Consider the following 25,582-nt stretch of genomic DNA (forward strand, 5'->3'; position numbering starts at 1 on the left):
CACTGTCATACCCATGTTACAGCACTGCTAGTTACAAACACTATGTTGTGATTTCACCTTTTCTATTCATTTCCAAAGATTTACAAACAGCCTTTTTACCAGTTCTGCACAGGTTATCCTCAGCTTTTCATTATTTAACCTCCTTATATTTTCTGGTGACCCATATTCAAGTTTTTAAGTACATGAGTTTACACAGTGTATTTAGTTCATAATAGTGCATAATAGTGTTGAGTGCTTCACTCAACATAATGTCCTTCAGGTTGGTCCATGTTGTCATATGCTTTACAACTTCTTGTCTTCTTACTGCTGCATAATATTCCATGGAGTATATGTACCATAATTTGTTTATCCATTCATCAGTTGATGGACACCTGGATTATTTCCAACTTTTGGGTTACTTCATCTTTTGGCAATTGTGAATAATGCTGCTGTGAACATGGTGTGCAAATATCCGTTCAAATCCCTGCTTTCAGTTCTTCTGGGTATATACCTAGGAGGGGGATTGCCAGGTCATCTGGTAGTTCTATGCTTACCTTTCTGAGGAACTGCGAAAATGTCTTCCACAGTGGTTATACCATTTTATGTGGTTACCAGCAACGAATGAGTGCTCCTGTTTCTCCACATCTTCTCTAACACTTATTTTCCATTTTTTAAATAGCAGCCATTCTAAGGGTTTAAAAATGGTAAATCATTGTGTTTTGCATTTCCCTGATGGTTAATGATGTTTAGCATCTTTTCATGTGCTTTCTAGTCATTTGTTTATCTTCTTTGGAGAGAAGTCTGTTCAAGTCTTTTGCCCATTTTTTCATTGGGTCATTTGTCTTTTTGTTAAGTTGAAGGATTTCTTTTTATATACTGAATATTAACCTTTTATCAGATATGTTTCCAAATATTTTCTCCTATTGTGTAGTTTTTTCTTTTTTACTTTCACGATAAAGTCCTTTGAAGCACAAAAGTTAATACTTTTGATGAAATCCCATTATTTCTTTTGTTGCTTCTGCTTTGGGTGTAAAGTCTAGGAAACCATTGCCAGGGTCCTTTAAAATGCTTCCCTTTGTTTTTTCTAGGAGTTTTATAGTTCTAGCTCTTAAATATTTAGGTCTTTGATCTATTCTGAGTTTATTTATTTATTTTTTTGGAGGTACTGGGGATTGAACCTAGGACCTTGTACTTGGAAAGCAGATGCTTCACCACTGAACTACATCTGCTTCCCAATGAGAGGTGATTTTTTTCATTTGTTGGTTGGTTGGTTGGTTTTTAGGACGTACTGGGGATCGAATCCAGGACCTCCTAAGTGGTAAGCAGGTTCTCAACTACTTGAGTTACATCCACTCCCCTTGAGTAAGGTAATAATCTTCACTTGGAATTGTTTTGTTGAGTTCTTTTTCTTCTTGTGTCAGTGTAGGTAGTTTGTGTATTTCTAAGAGTTTGTCCATTTCTTCAAGGTTATCTAATTTATTGGCATATAGTTGTTCATAGTAAACACTTATAATCCTTTTTCTTTCAGTGGGGTTCATAGTTATGCCCCCTTCTCATTTCTTGTTTACATTGTATTCTCTCTCTCTGTCTTTTTTTGGTCAGTCTAGCTAAAGCTTTGTCCATTTTATTGATCTTTTCAAAGAACCAACTTTTGGTTTTGTTGATTCTCTTTTTTAATATTTCATTTTTCTCTGCTCTAATCTTTGTTATTTCCTTCCTTCTGCTCGTTTTAGGTTTAGTTTGGTCTTCTTTTTCTAGTTCTTCCAGTTAGATCTCTGATTTGAAGCCTTTCTTTTTTTAATGTAAGCATTTGGAGCTAAAATTTCCCTCTCAGTAACACACCCTAGCAGCATCCGTAACTTTTGGTTGTATTTTCACTTTAATTCACCTCAAATTATTTCCTAATTGCACTTCTGATTCCCTCTTAGTTATTTAATTTCCCCATATTTGTGAATTTCCTCTTTCTCCTTCTGTTACTGATTTCTAGCTTCTTTCCTTTGTGGTCTGGAATGTACTTTGAATGATTTCAGTATTTTTGTATTTATTGATACTTGTTTTGTCATCCCACATATGGTCTATCTGGAGAATGATCCATGTGCATGCAAGAGGAATGCGTATTCTATTTTTATTGGGTGCAGTGCTCTATATATGCCAGTTAGCTCTAGCTGGTTTAGTATATTATTCGTGTCTTGTATTTCCTTATTGATCTCTGACTAGATGTTCTATCCATTATTGAGTATGATATGTTAAAATCTCCTACTATTAGCATAGAATTGTAACTTTCTCCTTCAAATTTGTCAGTATTTGCTTCATATATTTTAGGGCTCTGATGTTAGGTGCATATATATTTATAATTTTTATATCTTGCTTTTGAATGGTCCCCTTTATTAGTATGTACTAACCACCTTCCTCTTGTAACTGTTTTGGACTTAAAGTCTATTTTATCTGATATTAGTATAGCCACCCCAGCTGTCTTTTGGTTACTACTTGCATGGTATGTTTTTTTCCATCCCTTCATCCTCAGCCTATTGGTATTTTTGTCTTTGAGATCTCTTGCAGATGGCATATAGTTAAGTCATGCCTTTCTATCCATTCTTCCAATCTCTGCCTTTTGACTGGAGAGTTAATCCATTTACATTTAAAATCACTATTTATAATACAGGACTTTCTTCTGCCATTTTGCTTTTTGGCCTTTGTAAGTCCTATACAGTTTTTGTCTCTCATTTCTATTGAAGTCCACTCTTATATTAGTTGCTTTCTAGTGTTATATCTTATTGTGTGCTTTCTCATATCTATCTAGATATAATTTTCATCTGTTTTCCTTGTAGTTACCATGGAGTTAAAATTTAACATCCTAAATACATAACAATTATATTTGGTTTGATACCAGCCTTACTTCAATAGCAGGCACATATACCTTTCCTATCCTCCTTTTCTTCTCCACCAGTTTTTGGTACTTGTTTCCACTTGTATCTTTGTACGTTGGATGTCCAGAAACCTAGATTTATCATTATTTTTTATGCTTTTGCTGTTAAACTCCCTTTAGCATTGCTTGTAGGGCAGGTCTAGTGGTGATTAAGTCCCTCAGGTTTTGTTTATCTGAGAATGTCTTAATCTCCTTCATTTTTGAAAGAGAGTCTCTCTGGTTATGAATTTCTTAGCTAGTAGTTGTTTCCTTCAGATCTTTATATATTTCAACCCACCACCTTCTTGCCTCCATAGTTTCTGATGAGAAATCAGCACTCAAATCTAATTTATAACTAACTTATAACTCCCTTATAACTAACACATTGCTTTTCTCTTGCAGCTTTCAGAACTCTCTTCTTGTCCAGTGCATTATATAGTATTATCAATATATGATGGGGTGTATTTTTCTTCATTTTTATCCTGTTTCGTGTTCTCTGGGCTTCTTGGATATGCATATTTACTTTTTTTTTTCTCATTTTAGTAGTTTTTAATGGAAGTTGTACATAAGATTCTTTTATTTCTGCATCTTCTCAATTGTTTCTTCCTTATATTTGCCCTTTTCCTTTCCTACTTGGCTAGATTTGGCTTTACATTCAAGGATCTTTTTGCGGTCTTTATCCAATTTTAGCCTAGTGATAACCACCTTGCTGAGGTGAATGCCCACATGGACAGTGGTGCCATTAGCCTTCTACCGCTGCACCCATTCAAGGTAGATGACATATTTCTTGCTGTAAACCTAGACTACTTTGCCAATTTGCTGACCTTTGTAGTGTCCTCGCACATCCTGAACTTCATGATCTTTTCAGATAGGCATGAATCAAACATTATAGTTCTGTCTCAGCTTCTTGGAAAGAGGGGAAGACATAATCTTCCTCTGAATGTGGGAAGGTGCATTGAAATGCCTCTTACGGTTCTTGCTCCGATCACAAGTCAGAAAGGGATTGAACTACATTTTGGCTGCTGCCACTTAAGCGATGGCCGCAAAAGGGAAAAAAAAGCCGTATTTACTTCTTTTGCTATATTTGTGAAGTTCTCTGTCATTATTTCTTTGAATATTCTTTCTGCCCCATTCTGTCTTTCTTTTGCTTCTGGGACTCCCATAATGTGTGCACTGGTGTGCTTGATAGTATCCAGAGGTGTCTTAGGCTCTTTTTGCTTTTAATATTTCTTTTGTCTTTCTGCTCTTCAGTCTGACTTATTTCAAGTGTCTTGTCTTTCAAGTTCACTGATTCTTTCTTCTACCAGCTCTAATCTGCTCTTGAAAGAATTCCTGGATATTTTTCATACCAGTTATTATGGTCTTCAAATCCAGTAGTTCTGTTTAGTTCCTTTTAAAATTTCTCTTATTCAGTCATTATCTTCCTGGTAGCCTTTACTTCTTTCTCTCTGCTTTCCTTCATCTCCTTTGGACATTTTAAAGATCATTTTTTTAAAAAACTTTGTTTGGTATGTCCATATTCTTGTCTTCTTTGAATTTTCTTTACTTGTATCCTCTTCCTTTGGATGGGCCGTCCTTTCCTGTTTGTCTTGTACTCTTTGTTGCACACTGTATATTTTAGTATTCTTAAATGTTAACTCTGGGATTTTCTCCCTGGGATGTCTGTTTATTAGTTTTGTAATCAGCCAGTGATGAGACGAGTTTTTCTTGCGCTTTAGCCCTTCCACGAGGAAGGGTGTGCAGGGTTTTCCCTGTCTTTCTGGGCCTCTGACTTATTCTGGGCTTTTGTTTGTTAGTTGTTTTGGAGACCCTCTTTTTATAGGAGTTTGGTTTTCCCCTGTTTCCCAGGGAACAAACCTTCCTCTCTCAGGTATGTGAAGTCTGCACACTTTTGTCTTAGACCATCTATTTCTGTAGTTTTTACACTTCTTTCATTATCTGAAACTGCTTTTGCCTGGAGGGCAAATTCCAGGAGGAGGGTCACCCCAGGGAGTGCTTTTCCAAGTCGGTCCTTTCCTGCCATAACAGGACCAGGGATCCACAAAGTTTGCACAGAGCAGTTCTAAATTGCCCTGTGGAGGGTCAGGAGGGCTCTCCAAAGTTCTACGACAGTTCCCCAATGCTGAGCTTTCCTGGCCTGCCCTCAAATGCAGCCCTTCAGGTAATTGTACCCTTACATCCATGAGGAAGTGCTGTGTCTTTAAATCTCTACTGCTTTGCCCCTTGTCTGGGGCGAGTTGAAATAATGGCTGCCGCAGACTTTGTCAGGGACAGGTTGAAACAGTAGCTGCCCTCAGCTGGGACCCAGTGATCTGAATTCACTAATCAAAAGCCATGATCAGTGATCAACTGTGCCCACTCCTCTTCTTGGGGAGGAGGATTCTTATGTCCCTTTTTGTAATCATCAGCAAGCCAGGGATGGAGTCCCATGGCAGCCTATTGTGAGAGTAGGGGATGGGTGCTGGTAGCTGCCACTGGGAGACAGCAGTTCCCATTTCTTCACTGTGATTTATCAACTTCTTCCTCCTGCTGTTGCCTGGATGCTATACAGTGTTCTTCTGGCCTCTGGAGTTTTAAAATAGTCTGGAGTTTTAAAATAGTTGTTTCATGTACTTGACTGGTGGAAGGACTGAATCTTCAAGCTGCCTCCTCCATCATCTTCCCCTGAAGTCTACCAGTATCTTCTAGAGATTGTTTGAATAGCCATGTATTCATTTGATCTAATATAGAGATTGTTTGAATAGCCATGTATTCATTTGATCTAATATATCACTTTTGGTAGAGATACAAGTCCGAAGAAGCTACCAAATATATACACAGAGAAATGTTTGTACATCTTGTGTCTATGATGGTTATTCATAGCCTGAGAGCAGGCAAGGAGGAAGTGGACTGTGGAATTTATCTAGGATTATAGATTGGCATCCACAAGTATCTTGGGAGGTCACTGGAATTAGGGTAGTGGTGACTTTATGGTCTGGGGTGGGCAGGGAATCGTAGAAACTGAGGGACTGAATGTAGTACACGCAATGTAGATAGCAGCCTCAAGGAGGAACCTTAGCCTTGGTGATGGAATGGAAGAGACGGAGGAAGCATTATTGTGACAGAAGGAGGAGAAGGCAAGATAACACTACTGTGGGGATCTTAGAGGCACAGTTTGTACTGAAGTAAAATTCAACACATTTGATTGGGAAAGATGAAGTTAAGTTTGGTAGCTCATATAATAAACAAAAATTATAGGAGTAACATCAGCACTGTGAAAGAGATCATCTTATGTAATTGCCAGAATTACAAATGTGCCTGGCACATCAAGAGTCGTAATTTTATAAGTGTGTTTTATGTAGTGTGATAGAAAAATCAGACATTGTGAGTTTTTAAAAACTAATGGTTTTTATAATGTCAGTGAGCAACATTTTCCATATCTTGAGAATAACATTGTAGGTGTGTACTCTGTTATAGCATGCTTTCTGTAAGCTCAATTTCACTTTAATGTTCATATCTATTAAATTGTATGGTGTGATATTTTTGATCTTTCAGGAAATGCAGAAAACTGGTTTTATTGACATATGTAGTATGTGTGCAGAGGTAATTGGATAATAATGGTTTAAATACCTAAAGGTCCTGAGGTTAGTGTAATAAACCAAGCATAAAAAATGTTTATCTTTAAAAGCTGTACTTCTCTTTGCTCTTCCCACATTACTCCCTCTGAGTGTAATGAATTGATGTATTTTTTTTGTTTTTACTAAGTACCATTACTTTCTTAGGATTATCAAATGTTGCAGGTATTTTGATGGACAAAGTTGGGAATATTTGTTTTTATTTTCTTCTACCCCAAGTCAGTGTCTCTTTTAGTCTGCAGGCTGCTAACCTGATGATTGGTTCCTTTTAGCATTTGCTTAAACAACACAGGAGCCAGCTTTCTGTGAACTGAAAGAATGGCTGCATTTTTGACAAGATACCTATAGAAAAATAGATGATAACTTCACGATAGCCAGAAGCAAATGTTTCCTTATGGGAAACCATAAATTCTTTGGGCACAGGGAACAAATGTCCACGTTTGCTTGGGTCCATCCTGGTTTATGTCTCTTGTCCCAGCATCCTATCCAGTTATCACTCCCATCACTCTGAGAAGTGCCCTCATTTGGATGATTAGGTATATTTTCATTCTCCCTGTGACTCTCATTTTGAGATATATGGTCTACACGTGGAAACATTAGGTAAAAATAAACTTTAGGGCTTGAAAGGAGGAATGAATTGTTGGTTTTGGCTATAAGTGGTTTAGAGATACTTGAACAAAATTGCTCTTTTCTCTGACTTCACAGTATATGCATTCTGAAAGTGTTAAAACTTGTATTGAGTTTGATAGTTGTCATTTGAATTCAGCAGGAGTGTTGTGATACAATATTTGATGAGGGAATAACAACCTTTCAAATTACCAGATATTTACTACCTTGTTTTTTCGTGTTTTTTTTTTAAGATTTTTTATTTATCTCCCCCCCCCCACCGGTTGTCTGCTTACTGTGTCCATTCGCTGTGTGATCTTCTGTGTCTGCTTGTATTCTTGTCAGTGGTACCCTAAATCTGTGTCATCATGCTGTGGCAGCTCTCCATGTGTGCGGTGCCATTCTTGGGCAGGCTGCACTTTTTTCGTGCTGGGCGGCTCTCCTTATGGGGCGCACTCCTTGTGCTTGGGGCTCCCCTACGTGGGGGACACCCCTGTATGGCAGGGCACTCCTTGCACGCATCAGCACTGTGCATGGGCCAGCTCATCACAGGGTCAGGAAGCCCTGGGTTTGAACCTTGGACCTCCCATGTGTGGTATAGGTGGATGCCCTAACCTTTGGGCCAAATCCGCTTCCCCACTATCTTGTTTTTTAAGAAAGAGAGAAGGATGGTAGTATTGGGCTTGGGATTTTTGAAGTGTAGAACATGGAATGTTTATCTAACAGTGACCTAACTATTGATTATTTCCCTTTCTTCAAACAGCACCAATATTCTAAAGGAGCCAGTGTGCTTAGGAGGATGTGAGCACATCTTCTGTAGGTAGGTAATTATGGCTTGATAGAAATAGTGTAACTGTATTTTTTATTAGACAATAATCATGTAATCATGTTGATGATAATACCTTATGTTCATATAACTTTCATAGTGTACAAGGTAAATTAGTGTACATTACCTCATTTTGGTCCTTACAACCATCTTAATTTACAATTAAAATTAAAGCTCAAAGGGGTTGACTTGTCAAAAGTTATAAAGCTTAGTAATTAGCTTTGCTAAGCTTGGGGAAAATTCTTCAGTTAGTTTTGAATCTATACTTTCAAAATTGTGAAAGTCTATTTCTTATGGTTACTATGAAATTATATCCATGTTCTAATATGAAAGTCCACGCTTATATGTTAGAAGATTAAATTTTTATCCATTCTATTTCTTGTTCAGGAGAAATCAACTGAGAGACTGAATGTCTTAGTTTAATTGTCTGTAAAACAGGGTTAACAGAGCCTCCTTTCACTCAATCTTTTAGTTCTTTCAGGATATGAGTATGTGACTATCTAGCATCAACAAACGACATTCAGAAGTTTGAGCATACATGAAAATGCTGTAGTATGTGACTTGAATGGGCTGAGGATGCTTGAGTCCCAATCTTATTGATAGAAACATAGTTCTGTTATATGGGGCATATCCAGCAGGAGAATCAGCATAGCTCTTATTTCTTCCTCTTAACCTGTTCCTCCTCCCATAATCTTCATTACCATAAACAGTACTACCAACTGCAAAGTTGCAAGGCAAAACAAAAAACAACAAACAGAAAACAAAACACAAGTCATACCAGATTGCTCCTTTTCTTCCCTATCCCAAATCATTAAGTTGTGTCAGTTCCACCCCATAATCTTGAATTTTCCCACTTTTCTCCATATTGACTGTTGTTTACACTTTTTTCCAAGCAACTATCCTATTATCTCTCCCTGGACTGATGTAATAGCTTCATAACCCATCTCCTGGCTTACCTTTTTGCCATCATCACCCCCATTTTTCACAGTACTGTCAGTGATCTTTTAAAAATGTGAGTCACATCCACATCATTCCCCTATTGAAAATCCTTCAGTGGCCTTCTGCTGTGACTAGAATAACATCCAGACCCTATCCCAAAGGCCACAAGGTCTGGCATAGGACCTCGTGCCTGCTTTTCAGGCCTTCCTGCCTGCTTTTCAGACCTTCCTCTCCCTTGGTGCACACTGTTGCTACATGCTGCCTGTTCAGTTCATTAAACATACAAAGTTAACTCTTGCGTCAGCACTTTTGCACTTGCTCTTTTTATTCTGCATGGAATGTCCTTTTGCGAAATTTTTGTGAGGCTTACTTTACATCAGCTAAGTTTTAGCTCAAATATCACATTCTCATAAAAGCCTTTCTTGACTTGACCCCATTATGAAATGATAATCCATTACCTGCCCCTCTGAAGCCAGCACATTTATCCTATTTCACTTGATACACAGTGGGCTTAATCACTGTGTATAATTGGTCAGTGACAGAGCTGTTAGAGAATAATGAGCCCCTTGAAATTGTTTGCAAAGTATATGTATGGGGCTCATACCTTTAAGTTAGATTTTAAAGGACACTGTGCCTTAAAAAGGCCAAATAATGATTGAGAGGCGTGAGAACATCTTAGAAGAGAAAATGTTCTGTTTATGACATGAGCATAAGAAAGAAATAATGATTCAGGGCCATTTTGGTTCATTTTGGTTTTATGATGCCAGGAATTTGGGTAGCTGATTGTGTTCTTTGTAGATTTGGAATTACCTAAAACTGCTGGGCAGGGCTTCACAGATATCATGCAGCTTTTAAAGATGGTTTTGACATATACCAGTCCAGCTGAAAGATAGGGGAGGCACAGATTTTAATATCATTGACTGTTGTTGTAGTTTCAAGGTACTTTCCTGTCATCCCTGATGAAAGTAGTTCATATACTCTCTCAAAGATGTAATTCATTTAAGATATGGTAGCAGTCTTTTAGTCTCAGATCCCTTTATATACTTAAAAAAATTGAGAATCACAAAGAACTTTTGTTTTAATATAAATATAAGTAAATACTAATGTGTGTGTATAATTGTATTTACCATATATAACTGGGAAATTTAAGAAATATGAGTTCATTTAAAAACAACAGTATTAAACCTATTATGTATCAACATAAAAGAGCATTTTTAAGGAAAAATAACTATTTTAGTTTATTAGTCAGCCAAAGAGGTGCTGATGCAAAATATCAGAACTCTGTTGTCTTTTATAAAGGGTTTTTATTTGGGGTAGAAGCTTACAGTCACAAGAGCCTGAAGAGTCCAACTCAAGGTACCATAAGAGGTACTTGTTCACCCCAAGTCATCAGCCATGTGTCAGAGCAAGATGGTGGGTGGTGTCTGCGAGGGTTCAGACTTCCTTCCTCTTAAGGCTCTGTGGTCCCAGCTTCTTCCTTTCTCATCATAGGTCAGCCTAAGGCTCGTTTCTTTCCCTGGGGTTTCTCTCCGGGCTGCTCTGCTCCCTCTACAAGGCCAGCTATAAACTATCAGGCAAATGTCTCATCGTACTTCTTGGGGCCTCAACCGTGTCTAATGGAGCCTTTTCTCTTTCCTCATGTATCTGCTTCCCTGTATATTTACTTCCTGGGGCTCCAGCATCAAAACTTGAACCCTCTCCTCTGCCATGTCATTTCTCTGTGAGTCCCCTCCCATCAAGGGGGCAGGGACTCAACGTACTACTGACATGGCCCAATCAAAGCCCTAATTATAATTTAATTATGTAAAACCTCTGAAGATGGTACAATCTAATATTCCCAGAGGAAAAGACCAGTTTACAAACATAATCCAGTATCTATTTTTGGAATTCATATACAATATCGAACTGCTACATTTAGCAACCAAAGAAAAAATAAGAGTGGTATTGATTCATGGTTTTGCAAATCTCTTCAATGTCTTGCTGTATTAAAGACAGCGGCATTCTCATATGTGGTTATGTATTCAAGTCTATTGTCATATATTGTTTCGGTTGAACTATATGAAGAAAATTTGGTCTCACAAATATCTATGGTTAGAACAAGAAGGAATATTTTTGGTAAAGGAGTTGGTGTTTGTAACCCCTAAAATTAGGAAATCTCTAGTCCAGCCGTGAGTATATAACACTTGGACAGATAAACTGAGGTAATGGCGGCTACAGGCTTTAAAACTTTCTGAAAGAACCTAAGATCTTTTCTCAAAAATTACTTTAAAGCCTTTAGACACTTGTCCAAATGCAAAAATAAAAGCAACTTTCTTAAGTCACTTTGCAGTAATTTTAGGTATTTCCATGAAGGTAGGGTGTTTAGGTTTAAGGTAGGAAAGGTTGACATACATGTTTGCTATGCATTAGGTACTAATGTATTAGGTACTATTGTTTACACCTCCCCCCCCCCTTAGAAACTATAAACTTATTTGCAGGAGAAAATTGTGCAATCTTATTTCAGCCTAAGTAAAATCTCTTCATATCAAAATCTGTAAGTAAGCTTAAATTTGATTTAGATTTTTTGTGTGTATCAAACTTTCTCAAAAACACTATTTTAAATATTATTTTACAGTTGAACATTGTTTGTTAGAACAGCCTTGCTTCATTTACTTAATGATCAAATGCTGATTGTTTATTGTTAGTATTTTGGATTCAGATCCTGTTGAATGTGTCTTAATTTTTTTTTTTTCCAATCTTTTATAAGTGATTGTGTAAGTGACTGCATTGGAACTGAATGTCCGGTGTGTTTTACCCCAGCCTGGATACAAGATGTGAAAATAAATAGACAATTGGACAGCATGATCCAACTTTGTAGTAAGCTTCGAAATTTGCTACAAGACAATAAGCTTTCAGGTAAGAAATACTACTGTCTTTCTCTTGGTTAAATAACTTATGAGTTCATACTGATTACGTAAAGTACGAAAAAGGAACTATCAGGAATTCTGAATGCCATATTTCAGACTTTAAGAGCTATAGTGTTTAAAACCCTTTTGAGAAATGGCAGGCATCTTAGAGATAATTAACTGTAACTCCCTTTTTTTATCAATGGGAGACCAAGGTCCAGAGAAGTTAAGTGATCTTGCCTAAAGTTATACATGTAGTTACTATCAGAATCAAGAGAAATCTCATGCATTTCTTAAGATGGTCAATCCAGAGACTTTTTTCCCTACTCTATGCTGCCTACTTTTTATGGCTATCATAATTTATGCTTAATATATATGGAATAGTGATTTTGTTCTTAATATATTGTACTCAACATGCTTAAATACATTTTAAAAAGATAGAATACAACAATCCTCCAAGGATTACTTTCTCTATTGAATTAATTAGATGAGCACATTTTGAAAGAGGAAGTCTAATATTCATTTTCTTCTTTTCTACTTAGTGGGGGTTAATGTTTTTCAAATTGTTCTTAGACTATGTATTAACTATATCTTCCCATTGTGCTTTCTGCTGAGAACTAATTAGCTGTGGAAAGAAAGTAAAGTGATTTGAATCTTCCTAATTGGATATTGAAATTGTCTTTTTTATTGACCAGATTGGGTTATTTTAGCTTGTGTTTATAGGAGAACTTTCTCTTGACTGACAGGATGCCAAGAATGAGTGATACTAATGTAAAATTGTTAGATTGCTGTTTTGCTGTTCTGAGATTTCCGACATGGAGTGTTATTGTCAACTAATAAAGATGAAGTTGATTAGACAAAAATAAAGACACAAGGCAAATACTGTCCTATTGATCAGATGTCTATTTCTCAGTCTACCTGTTGAAAGCTTTCTTCATGTAGTTGTCTGGATCATTATATTAGACTCCATTCTTTTATGACAAAATGTGCTATGGTGACAATTGTTTTAATCTTTGTTTTATAATAGTCTGACCACTGACAATAGATTGAATGCATGGGTGCAAGTTTTACCTATTTCAGATGATATATAAAGGCACTTTTTTTACCTTACCATTTTTAAACAAATAATATTGTGGTTGTGAACCTCTTTAGGAGCACGATAAGGAAAATTTTATCATTACTTTATCGTATTCTCTTCCTTCTAATTCAAAGACAATGCTAATAGTGTTTATTTTCTAGTTGTAAAGATTGGAATACTGCCTGGTTTACCCCACCCCCACCCTCCATAGGGGTTCTTAATCAAGAGTCCATACATCTTTGGCAGGGTAGAGTGGTGGAAGATTAGCAAATCTTTGACTCAGTGTGCAGTATGAAAATGTTTATTTCTGCGAGAAAGTGGCCTTCATCAGATTCTTTAAGGTGTGTAGTCTTTAAAGTTAGAATTATTGGCTACGCATTGACATTTGGAACTATTTTGAGATTTGTGATTATCATATTTTGATTTGATCTTCTATTGCTGTAGTTATAGTAAGTAATGTGATATTTTTAATGGTGATAAAGGGGAGCAGAGTAGCCCTTGATAAGTTTACTATAGCCAATTATGGCATATTGGATTGCTGAGTACTGTTGTCTACGTAGGAGAGTAAGATAGAATTCGCCTCAAGACATTTTACTGTAGTTGGTGACTTAGGAAACATTGTGGTTTACATGGAATATGAATTGTCTATTATTTCATCATTAAAAGAGTTTATTTATAAAAATTGAGGTTAGAATAAGTTTCTCTGTAGGACCTGAGGTCTTTTTGAGACTGTCTCATTCAAAAGTAGACATGGAGATTGGGAGAGAATTATGGTAATTCATTTTCCAAAGGCCATTGTGTATTTCTTTTCCTTATTATTATGAAAGAATAACTTTATTCCTTACCATATTTTAGCAGTGCTGGCCTTAGGGTACTTAATTTAAGATGAGTGAAGTTTCCTTGTTTGGATAATCAGAATTTTAAGTGCTGGAAGGTCATCTTTAATCCTTTTATTTTGAAGGTGAGGTTATTGAGGACCTAAGTTACTTAAGGTAGACATATAGTAAGTTCCATGTTTAGTGTTTTGTCATTTAGCACAGAGCTGTGGTTAGGAGTATAGGTATTATATGCTTGTTGAATTGAGTTGATGAAAATTGGCAGGGCTAAGACTAATTCATATCCCAAAGACTAAAGAAAATAATTTAAAAGAAAATTCTTGGCTTTTGGTTTCAACAACTCTTTTATAACGGTAACATCCTACTTTGCTACTTGATAGAAGGTGATAATAAATCCAAAGTATAAACATACAAAAATATAAATTTCTACCCAGATCTGTAACCTTCATGGTACAAAACTTTATTTTTTTTTAAAGATTTATTTTATTTATTTGCCCCTCCATTTCCGCCCTCCTCCACATCCCCCACCTCATTGTTTGAGGTTGCTCTCAGTTTGAGGTTGCTGTCTGTTCTCTTTGTCCATTTGCTCTGTGCTTTTCTGTGTCTGCTCATCTTCTCTTCAGTAAGCACTGGGAACCAACCTGGGACCTCCCATGTGGGAGAGAGGCACCCAATGGCTTGAGCCACCTTAGCTTCCTGGTTTGTCGTGTCTCATTGTCTTTCCTCTTTGTATCTCTCTGTTGCATCATCTTGTTGTATCAGCTTGCCGCGCCTGCCCATTGTGCCAGCTCACCTTCTCCAAGAGGTGCCAGGAATGGAAACCGGGACCTCCCATATGGGTAGGTGGAAGCCCAATTGCTTGAGCCACATCCACTCCCAACATTCTCTGTTTTAATGTAAATTGCAGTGTCACCAATCTTTCTTCCAAAGCCCTCCAAAACAAATTAATCCCAAAGACATTTTAGATTGTTTTTCTAGAGCATTTCCCTTGGTTTCTTTATAGCTTCTTATTTAATATGTGCAGTAACTGTATGCTAGTTTATTGTCTACTAAGTACTTTTGAAATTAAAGGGGTTAAAAGGAAGGTGACCTATATAATAAATAGGTAGAGAGAACCAATATTTGGGGACAAATAATGGTTTACCCTTTTTATAAAGAGAAAATAGGAAAATTTATAAAATAAGCGTATTAGATTAAGTGATATCTAAGGACTAGCCTTAGAACTGTATGATTCTGTTAAATGGTCAGGTGTTGAAGATGATAAATTAAGCAGAATGGTTGAACATCTCCCACATTTCAACATCCATTTTAAAAACCCTGCAGTTCACAATTTATCTTCCAAATGAACCTTGATACTTGCATTTACTATAAAATATATAATTACTGTAATTAAGGTGGGTAATTGGAAAGAACTTGTCAAATCATGGACATAGTATATGGTATACTAGAGATAAAGAAGCCTGATTTATAGTAATACTTTCTAAAATGAGCTTCTAAATACTTGAACAGATTTTTCTCGGTTCAGTGTGCTTTAAAGAGAAGAGACTGTCTATCATAAATTTTCTGACAACCATTTATGGATAATTTTACTTTATTCTTTATAACATAATGTGCTTTCTACTAATGGAGTTAAAACGAAAAGTTTTTATTTTCTCTTAAGATTCCATAATATTAAATCAGACCTTGCAGGTGCTGGTCATGTTCTGTGACGCATATGTTAGTGTTAGTGACAATTAAAAAAACACTTTGATTTTGCTTTCATAGGATCACAATTTCCTTTTCTGTTTTCTGGTATAGGGAGAGAGGATGGACTTTCTCTAGTGATTTACATAGTGTTTCATATATACTGTGACATTTTTTATAATAGATGGAGATGAGTGTTTGAATAGCTGTGTTGCTGTTGTGTATATGTGTGTGTGTGTGTTAAATAGAACTGAGTACTTCTTAACATACAAAATAATCATTCTCCAGTGAAGGCGTTAATGTTGCACAGATGGTAGCAAAGTACTTTCCTTTGATTTCTAATAAGGGACTAGTTTGTCAAAGAGATTTCTCAACTTCTGTTGTGAAACCTATAATAGAGAATAATTTGAAAGGCACACAATGTACATCATTATAATTCTTTGATGTAGATTAATGATGGCTAAATCACATTTTCTAATTGCCTCTGTTTTATAGAAAAACCTGGCTAGGCAGCTCCTTAGCAACATGTGCAGCTCTATTCTTTGATATTTTGGAATCAACTCTAAAATATTTAAATTCAGAGAATTCTTTTAAATGCTATCATTAAGAAATTTACTATGCAGAGGAAGGATCAATATTTTTCCGCATGAAATGAATGAGATAATTTATCATACTTAGAAGCATTCACCTAAAAAAAAACCTGTTGTAGGTGTTAATAGTATGATTTATGTTCCAGCAGCATTGTTTCTGCTTTTTTACAGTCTTATCTTAGAAATGCTGTATAAAATCCCAAATGTTCACTCATGTGTGTTGTTGTGGTCTTTGCTTATTTATGCCAAGATGAATAATTAAAATCTTCTTGAGTAAAGTTATTATTACTAGATGATAAGTGAAAATATTGTGTATGCAAAAATTACTTAAATACGTACTCTTCATTTACTCCTTTATAAGTTAGGGAATATGTACACCTGAGCATGAAATTTGTTGTCCTTTTAGATTTAGTGTTGTTTTTTTTTTAATGGATTGAGTATTTTGCTACCATTCATAGGCCTTAATTTTCCTTCAGTGGCTAATTCTGCATTTTGTAAACATTATAAGCATTTAGGACTTAAGGATTTGACTTGTTTTTAATTGAAAATGTCATCCTCTGTGTTTAAAATAAATAAAAAAAGAAATATCAGTTTTTACAGACTACCAGAGGATTAACCTTTAAGTCTTTGTAATCCTGAGTCTTTCTTAAAAGAGTAATCCTGGTAACATTTTATTTTGACCTTTCCTTTAGATTTGAGATTATATCGGAAATGGCTTAGTTTTGAAATCTACTTACTGCAGAGAAAAGACCTTGTTGAATTTAGACATAAAGTCTCTGAGTGAATAGATACCTCATTCTGGTTATTTGTATTTCTTAGATCTTTTCTTAATAACACTTTGTGGATCAGGTAATGTTTTCCAGTATGGCCTAAAAAGGATGTATGCCCTTATTTAGGTACATTTTCCTGCTCCCAACCAAGTTTATCACTTTACTGTCTTTCCAATGTGGTGCCTTCATTTCCACCAGGAGGAAGTAATGGTTTCTTTGGAATTGAATGTAATTGGACTGATTTCTTTTGATAGGCCAGGTTCATATTTCTGAAATTTCTACTCTGTTAAATACTAATTATTTATTTCTCAAATTCCACTATTTTTCATTTCTTACCTGCTTAAGGTGCAGTCTTTTTTATTTTTCAGTGGCTTAAAACAACAGCTATTTAATTATGTTTGTGGATTTTGTGGGTCAGGAATTGGGAAAGGGCTTAGCAGAGATGGTTTTTCTCTACTGTGTAAGGTCTGGTGCTTCAGTTGGTAAGACCAGAGGCTAGGTGGTGGGTGGTAACTTGACAGTTGGGGCAGGAATCATCTGAAGCCTTGCTTACCCACATGTCTGACAGTTGATGGTGGCTATTGGTTGGGACTTCAGTTGGAACTGTCGGCTAGAACACCTACACATGGCCCCACCTTGTGGTTTCATGGGCTTAACAGCCTGGTGGCTGGATTCCAAATGTGTGGCCCAAGAGAAGCAGGTGAGAGCTGTGTCATTTTTTTTTTACATGAAAAGTTACACAGCATCCCTACCATTGTCATCATAAGCATGCCCACGTTTTGGGGGAGCATAGAAGCCCATCTCTCAATTGGTGGAGTATTAAAAGTCACATTGTAAGAAAAGTATGTGACTTGAAAGATTTTATTGAAAACACAATCTGACATGGTACTTTCGCCAATGGCATATTTGCTCCACTTTCATTTCCAATGTGCCATCTTTGTTTTGTACTCAGGAAACATGAGGTAAAGGAAGAGTAAAGAGAAAGGATTTTAGACGTTAGAGAAGATTTGAGATTTTAGTATGCTAATCCTCTGGTGCATTAATAGTTTTAAGCTGGTAAAGTAATAAAACAAAATGTTCATTGGAATAAAAATTTTTAAAAAGAAATTAAAAAATATTTCATAACTTCCTTTTTTTCTTGCTAATATTTTAAGACATGAGAATGTTGAAAAGAAATTTGGGTGGACCAGAAAGACACGGCACTCTCTTCTCTTCCAGAATAGCTAGAGGAAAGGCCTAAACAGCTCGGAAAAAAATCTTTTAGGGTCTAGGACAGCAGGCAAAGGCTAGACACTGCCCAGAAGAGAGAGGCTCAAAGGAAAAGAATCACAATGGCAAAACTGTGTGTTAAAAGCTGCAGCTGCTACTGCCAGCAGCTTTCTCCACAGTAAAGACAGTTTTGATTTCTCAGGCCAGTGGCCCAGTGGCTACATACAAAGGGGACCCCAGGGATCCAATTCCCAGGAAAGGGGAGAGAGAGGGACACAGTCTAAGGCTGACCCAGCCTTTGACCCACAAATTTGGCTTGTATCTCATCAGCCCTTCTAGGCCGGGTAGAACCATGCCATTGTTTGCCCTGGGAGATCCAACCCTTTCAATCTCCCTCTCTACTAAACCAGACTGGTTGTTTAGGACGCAGAGGGGAATGGAATTATTTCCTACCTGGGAAAAGGGAAGGGCCTGCCAGCAAAGGTTGGAGAACTGTCTCTGAGGAAGTTTGAATAGCAAGGCTTTTATCCTCTAGGCAGGACCCTATATAACATTGATCCAGTCCTTGTAGCAGCAAAAACACTCTGACCAGGCTGCCAAAGAGCACCATCTGCTGGCAGAACAAGGAAGTACATTGAGGAAATTAAAAGTAAATAAATAAGAGAGGCTTTTACTGACCTTTACAGCCTCCCTTCCCAAGGCCTTTGGAAGCAGGTCCACAACCCATTGGTCCAGAGAGCCCAGTTTTAAGCAGCTAACAGGGACAATCCTCAAGACCCAGGCTGAATGAAGAATCAAAGAGCAGCAGTAACATACAGCCTCCCACCACTAAATCCCTATGAAGGAGAGAGAAATTGGGCATCTGAGTAAACTCAACAACCTAATCAGATGCCTAGACATCAGCAAAAAATTATGAGCCATACTAGGAAAATAGAAGACGTGACCCAAGAAAAGGAATATATCAAAGCCCCAGAAGAGACAAGGATTTGCGGCAACTAATAAACAAAATGCTCATAAATTTCCTAAATCAGATTAATGAGTTGAAAGACAATATGGCTGAAGAAATGAAATCAAGAAAACATTGAATGAACACAAAGAATTTGAAACCTGAATAGAAAAGTAACGAGCTCATGTGAATGAAAGACTTGAGAGGTGAGCTCAAAAACACATTAGAAGCATACTATGGCAGGCTTGAAATGATAGAAGAAATAATAACCAATACTGAATAAAACAGCTGAAATAGAAGAGACAAAAGAACAGAGAGGAAATAATGGAAAAATATTGAGCAGGAGTCAAAGAGTTGAATGATAACACAAAACATACCAACGTTATGTATCATGGGAATTCCAGAAGGAGAAGAGAAGGGAAAGGGGTAGAAAAAGTAGATGAGGAAATAATACCTGAAAAATTCCCAATTCTCAGAAAAGAAATGAACTTACATGTCCCAGAAGCACTGTGAACCCCAATCAGAATAAATACGAAGAGAGCTATTCTAAGACACTTACTACTCAGAATGTCAAATGTCAAAAGATAAAGAGAAAATTCTGAGAGCACCAAGGTAGAAGCAAATCATCACATACAAGGGATGCCCTGTAGGACTTAGTATGGATTTCTCATCAGAAATTATGGAGGTGAGAAGGCAGTGGTATGATATAATTAGGATACTGAAAGAGAAAAACTGCCAGCTGAGGATTCTTTATCCAGCAAAATAGTCCATCAAATATGAAGGTGGGTTTAAAATAATCACAAACAGAAACTAAGAGTTCATAAAAAAGAATCCACCTTTGCAGGAAATATTAAAGGAAGCCTTAGAGCCTGAAATAAAAAGACAGGAGAGAGAGGCTTGGAGATTATAGAAGAAAGAATAGCAGAAAGGCTAGCCAAAAGAATAAAAAGACAGGTAAAAATAAGGTATGGTATATGAAAACCAAAGAATAAAATGGCAGAAGTAAATACTACATTTATAATAATATCATTGAATGAGAATGGCTTAAACTCCCTAATCAAAAGATTTAGGCTGACAGAATGGGTAAAAAAACACGAGTCATCCATATGCTATTTACAAGAGATGCATCTTAGACCCAGGAATACACTGATGCTACAAGAAGTACAAGAACTTAATAATCCAGTCACATTTTAAGAAATTGAATCTGTCCTCAGAAATCTTCCAACAAAGATAAGTCCGGTGAATTCTACCAAACATTTTGAGAAGAATTAACAAAATCCTGTTTAAACTCTTACAACAAAATCGAAGAGGAGGGAAAATTACCCAAAACATTTACTGAAGCCAACATCACCCTAATACCAAAGCCAGATAAAGACACTTCAAGAAAAGAAAATTGCAGGCCAATCTCTCTAATCAACATAGAAGCAAAAATTGTCAAAAAATAATTGCAAATTGAATCTAACAGCATGATAAAAGACTTGGAGAAGCAGACTTGGCCCAGTGGATAGGGTGTCAGTCTACCACATGGGAGGTCCATGGTTCAAACCCCAGGCCTCCTTGACCCGTGTGGAGCTGGCCCATGCACAGTGCTGATGCGCGCAAGGAGTGCCCTGCCACGAAGGGTTGTCCCCCGTGTAGGGGAGCCCCATGCACAAGGAGTGCACCCCATAAGGAGAGCCGCCCAGTGCGAAAGAAAGTGCAGCCTGCCCAGGAATGGCGCCAAACACACGGAGAGCTGACACAAGATAACGTAACAGAAAGAGACACAAATTCCTGTGCCGCTGACAATAGCAGAAGCGGACAAAAGGAACAAGCAGCAAATGGACACAGAGAACAGACAACTGGGGCAGGCGTGAGGGGGTGGGAGGAGAGGGGAGAAGGGGAGAGAAATAAATAAAATAAATCTTTAAAAAAAATTAAAAAATAAAAGACTTGGGAAACGGACTTTGGCCCAGTGGTTAGGGTGTCCGTCTACCATATGGGAGGTCCGCGGTTCAAACCCCGGGCCTCCTTGACCCGTGTGGAGCTGGCCATGCACAGTGATGATGTGGCAAGGAGTGCCGTTCCACGCAAGGGTGTCCCCCGCGTGGGGGAGCCCCACGCGCAAGGAGTGCGCCCGTGAGGAAAGCCGCCCAGCGTGAAAAGAAAGAGCAGCCTGCCCAGGAATGGCGCCGCCCACACTTCCCGTGCTGCTGATGACAACAGAAGCGGACAAAGAAACAAGACGCACCAAATAGACACCAAGAACAGACAACCAGGGGAGGGTGGGAAATTAAATAAATAAATCTTTAAAAAAAAAAAAAGACTTGTACCTCACAACTTTTTTTTTTTAAAGATTTCTTTCTTTCTTTCTCTCCCCTTCCCCCCCACCCTGGTTGTCTGTTCTCTGTGTCTGTTTGCTGTGTCTTCTTTGTCCGCTTCTGCTGTTGTCAGCGGCACAGGAATCTGTTTCTTTTTGGTTGCATCATCTTGCTGTGTCAGTTCTCCTTGTTTGTGGCGCCATTCCTTGGCAGGCTGCACTTTCTTTCGTGCTGAGCGGCTCTCCTTATGGGGCGCGCTCTTTGCGCTTGGGGCTCTCCTACGCGGGGGACACCCCTGTGTGGCACGGCACTCCTTGCGTGCATCAGCACTGTGCATGGGCCAGCTCCTCACGGGTCAAGGAGGCCCCGGGTTTGAACCGTGGACCTTCCATGTGGTAGACGGACGCCCTAACCACTGGGCCAAGTCCAACTACAATGTACCTCACAATTTGGTATGCAAGGCTGGTTTAACATAAGAAAATAAGAAAATCAAACTTAATATACCACATTAACAAATTGAAGGGAAGAAACCCCACATAATCTCAATCAATGCAGAAAAAGCATTTGAGAAAATCCAGCATCCTTTCTTGATATCCTCCGAAGGATAGGAATAGAAGGAAAATTCCTTAATACGATAAATGGCATATATGAAAAACCCTCAGCCAACATTGTACTCAATGGGGAAAGATTGAAAGCTTTCCCTCTAAAGTTGGGAATAAGACAAGGATGCCTAGTGTCACTGTTGTTATTTAACATTGTACTGGAAATTCTAGCTAGACCAATTAGACAAAGGAAAAAAAATAAAAGCATCTAAATAGGAAAAGAAGAAATATTTCACTATATGCAGATGACATGATGCTGTATTTAAAAATTTCTGAAATGTCTACTACAGCAAAGCTACTTGTGCTAATGAGTTCAGCAGAGTGGCAGGATACAAGATCAACATGCAAAAATCAGTAATGTTTTTGTACACTAGTATTGAACAATCTAAGGAAGAAATCGGTAAAGAATTCCATTTACAATAACAAAAAGACTCAAATACCTAAGAAGCAATTTAACCCAAGAAATACAGGACCTGTATGCAGAAAACTACAGAACAATCATAAAGGAAATCAATGAAGACCTAAACAAAGGGAAAACATTCCATGTTCATGTTTAGAAGACTAAATTTTGTGATAATGTCAATTTTACCCAAACCGATTTGTAGATTCAGCATGTTACCAATCAAAATTCCAACAGCCTACTTTACAGAAATAGAAAAGGCAACTACCAAGTTCGTTTGGAAGAGAAAGTGCACATAAACAGCCAAAAGCGTTTTAAAAAAGAAGAGCAATATGGGAGGAATTTCACTGCCTGTCCTTGAAACATATTACAGAGTTCTAGTGGTCAAAACAGCATGGTTCTTGCATAAAGACAGACATATAGATAGTGGAATATAATTGACAATCCAGAAATAAAACCTCACCTCTACAACCAACTGGTTTGACAAACCTACCAAGTCCATGTTAATGTGACAAAGCAGTGCCTTCAACAAATAATGCTGGGAGAACTAGACATCTATAACCAAAAGAATGAAAGAGGGCCCCTATTTCACTCCCTATACAAGATCAACACAAAATGTATCAAAGAACTAAATATAAAAGCAGGACCATAAAACTACTAGAGGAAAATGTAGGAAGACATCTTTAAGACCTTATGGTAGGTGGTGGTTTCTTGGATCTTACACCTGAAACACATACCTGAAACACACACCACAAAAGAAAAAATAGATAAATGGGAACTCCTCAAATTAAACCTCACAGTGCTTTGTTAAAAATGTGAAAAGGCAGCCCACTCAATGGGAGAAAATATTTGGAAACCACATGTCTGGTAAGTGTTTAATGCTCTTAATAAAGAGATGTTATAACTCAACACTAAAAAGACAAATGACCTGATTAAAAAAATGGGCAAAAGGGGGAGTGGTTGTGGCTCAAGCAATTGGGTGCCAGCCTCCCACATGAGAGGTTCCAGTTTCACTTCCTGGTGCCTCCTGGGAAAGACAAGTGGACAGGTAAGGGAGCCATCTTGGAGGGGAGGGGTGGGGATAAATATATCTTTTTAAATGGGCAAAAGACTTGAACATTATTCACTGTTGGTAAGAATGTAGAACATAGTAAAAGCCATTGATTACACACTTCGGATAGATCGTGTGTTGTGTGATTAAACCTCAATAAAAGTGCTAAATAAATAAATAAATAATAAATGTGCAAGAATAGCAAGAAATAGCTAGGTACAGCCGGGGAAACAGAGATTGAGAGGTGAAGAATTTTCTTGTTTGTTTATCTGTCTTTTGTCTATTATTATTACTATGGAAATAATGAAAATGCTCTAATAATGATTGAAGTGATGAATACACAACTATGTGATTATACCTAAAACTGCTTATTGTATACTTTGAATGAATTGTATGCTTTATTAATGTATATCAATAAGATTGATTTGTTTTAAAAAAAAGTTTATTCCCCAAAACAATAAAAAAGTGAAATTAAATTCATGCTGTATTTCTTAAGTATTACAACTGATCAAGAATAAGCACAATTGAAAATTTAATTTAAAAGTCATTAGACACTATTGTTTCCTACACATCAGATGTTACAGTCCTTAGGAGTAAGATTCACCAAGATCTTTGGGTTTTTTTCTTGAAGTACCTTAAGTTTAGAATTAACTAAATTCTTTTTAAAATTCTTTTTTAGGTTCTATAATGTAAGAAAAGTTTACACAGAGTTCTCTTCTGCTTGATTGAGGAGTGACTTCTCAGGAGGAAAGCAATTCAGGCAGTTTCCCTTTTCTTTCCCTTTTTTAAATAGGACAAATAAAACATGTTCCAGGTGGTCTGGTTGATCAGAGCTGATGGCTAACTTTGTACTAATTTGGAGAATGATTGTCATGCAGTAGGAAATCGTTTGTTAATCTTCATTGTTAATCTTGTCTTGTTTTTCAAGTTTTCCTGCCTTTTGTATGTTCATTTTTATGCCAAAATGACCTCTTGATCGGGTGTGGAGAGAAGACCCCAGGCTGAGTGTGAGGAGACTCCTTCCTCACCGCTCTTTCCCTTTGCCCTGTCCTTCCTCGCCCTCTTCACTTTAGTTCCTTATCTTTAGAATAAGAGAATTGGATTCAAGTATCAAGTATCAAGTTTTTTTAGCCCTTCAAATTAATTCTCACATTCCTTGTATAAATAACTGTCAAGATTTGAAGGAGAATATGGAGGAATTAATTCATCAGTACTTCTGTGTACCTTTTATGTGCTCAGTGCTGTACTGGGCTCATCTAGATTGGTTTTACCTGTGTGTGTATAGTCTTGGAGAAGAGAGAAAAGAACATTTTAAGAGACCACTCTTTTAAGAAAATGAAAGAATTAAAAAGCAAAAACAAGGTAAGACAGCTTGAAGAGAGTTGTGTCAGAAAAGTACAGTTCATTCAGTGACTATTTCTTTTTCCTTTTTTTTCTTTTTAAAAGATTTATTTATTCCCCATCCCCCACTGTCTGCTCTCTGTGTTCATTTGCTCTGTGTTCTTCTGTGCGTGCTTGTCTTCTCATTAGGCGGCACTGGGGATCTGTTCTCTTTTTGTTGCGTCATCTCTCCGTGTGTGTGGCACCACTCCTAGGTGGGCTGAGGTTTTGCTCAAGGCGGCTCTCTCTGCACAGGGGCACCCTTAACATGGGGGAATCCCTGGGTGGGTCGGCACTCTTTGTGCGCAGCAGCACTGCATGTGGGCCAGCTCACCACATGAGCCGGGAGGCCCTGGGTATTGAACCCTTGGACCTCCTATATGGTGGGCGGACGATCTATTTGTTGAGCAATGTCCGCTTCCCCAGTGACTATTTCTTGAGCATCTGTTAATGAGCAAGATTGTTAGGTCTACAAAGTATAACACTTGCAAAGATTATACTATATATCATGTTTAATTACTTTAGTGAAAAGTTTTATTGTTTACTTAGTGAAAGGAGACTTGAGTTCATATATCACTCTATCAGCAGCTATGTATATAATCTTATACAACATTTGCTTTTTTGTTTAATTTACACAAGAAATAAGAGAACATTCTCTTTGCAGATGATTGAACTGAATAAAAATGAGTATGTATAGTAAAATGTGAAAATCTCCCTTTATCCTTTTCACCCAAGATAAAGGAAAAAAAAAAAAACAACTTTGTTTTTGATAATGATATATACTCTTCTTTTTTAACCTTCTAGTCCCTTTTTTATGAATTTATGAAGCTATTTGGACATATACCCAATAAAATTTTAGGCACATTAATGGGATCGCTACCCTTGCATGTGTCTTGAAGATCTTTGCATTTAGATGAGATGTTTAATAAGATTCCATAATATAAATGTTCCATAGTTAACAGGTCCCCAGTTGATGAACATTG

At 37.3% G+C, this 25,582-nt stretch overlaps 1 protein-coding gene across 2 annotated transcripts in view; it reads left to right on the forward strand.

Moving 5' to 3' along the window:
* BARD1 (BRCA1 associated RING domain 1) overlaps window positions 1-25,582 on the forward strand; it is a 97,837-nt gene that overhangs the window by 20,474 nt on the left and 51,781 nt on the right. The window contains exons 2-3 of one of the 2 annotated variants that reach the window (XM_058300177.2): window positions 7,868-7,924; window positions 11,616-11,764. In XM_058300177.2, coding sequence (XP_058156160.1) covers window positions 7,868-7,924; window positions 11,616-11,764 — 206 coding nt within the window. Of the gene's footprint in view, window positions 1-7,867; window positions 7,925-11,615; window positions 11,765-14,430; window positions 14,508-25,582 lie in introns of those variants that run through there. The other variant, XM_058300178.1, reaches the window with a different exon arrangement.

This window comes from Dasypus novemcinctus, chromosome 7 (genome assembly GCF_030445035.2).
Source record: "Dasypus novemcinctus isolate mDasNov1 chromosome 7, mDasNov1.1.hap2, whole genome shotgun sequence".
Lineage (NCBI taxonomy): Eukaryota > Metazoa > Chordata > Mammalia > Cingulata > Dasypodidae > Dasypus > Dasypus novemcinctus.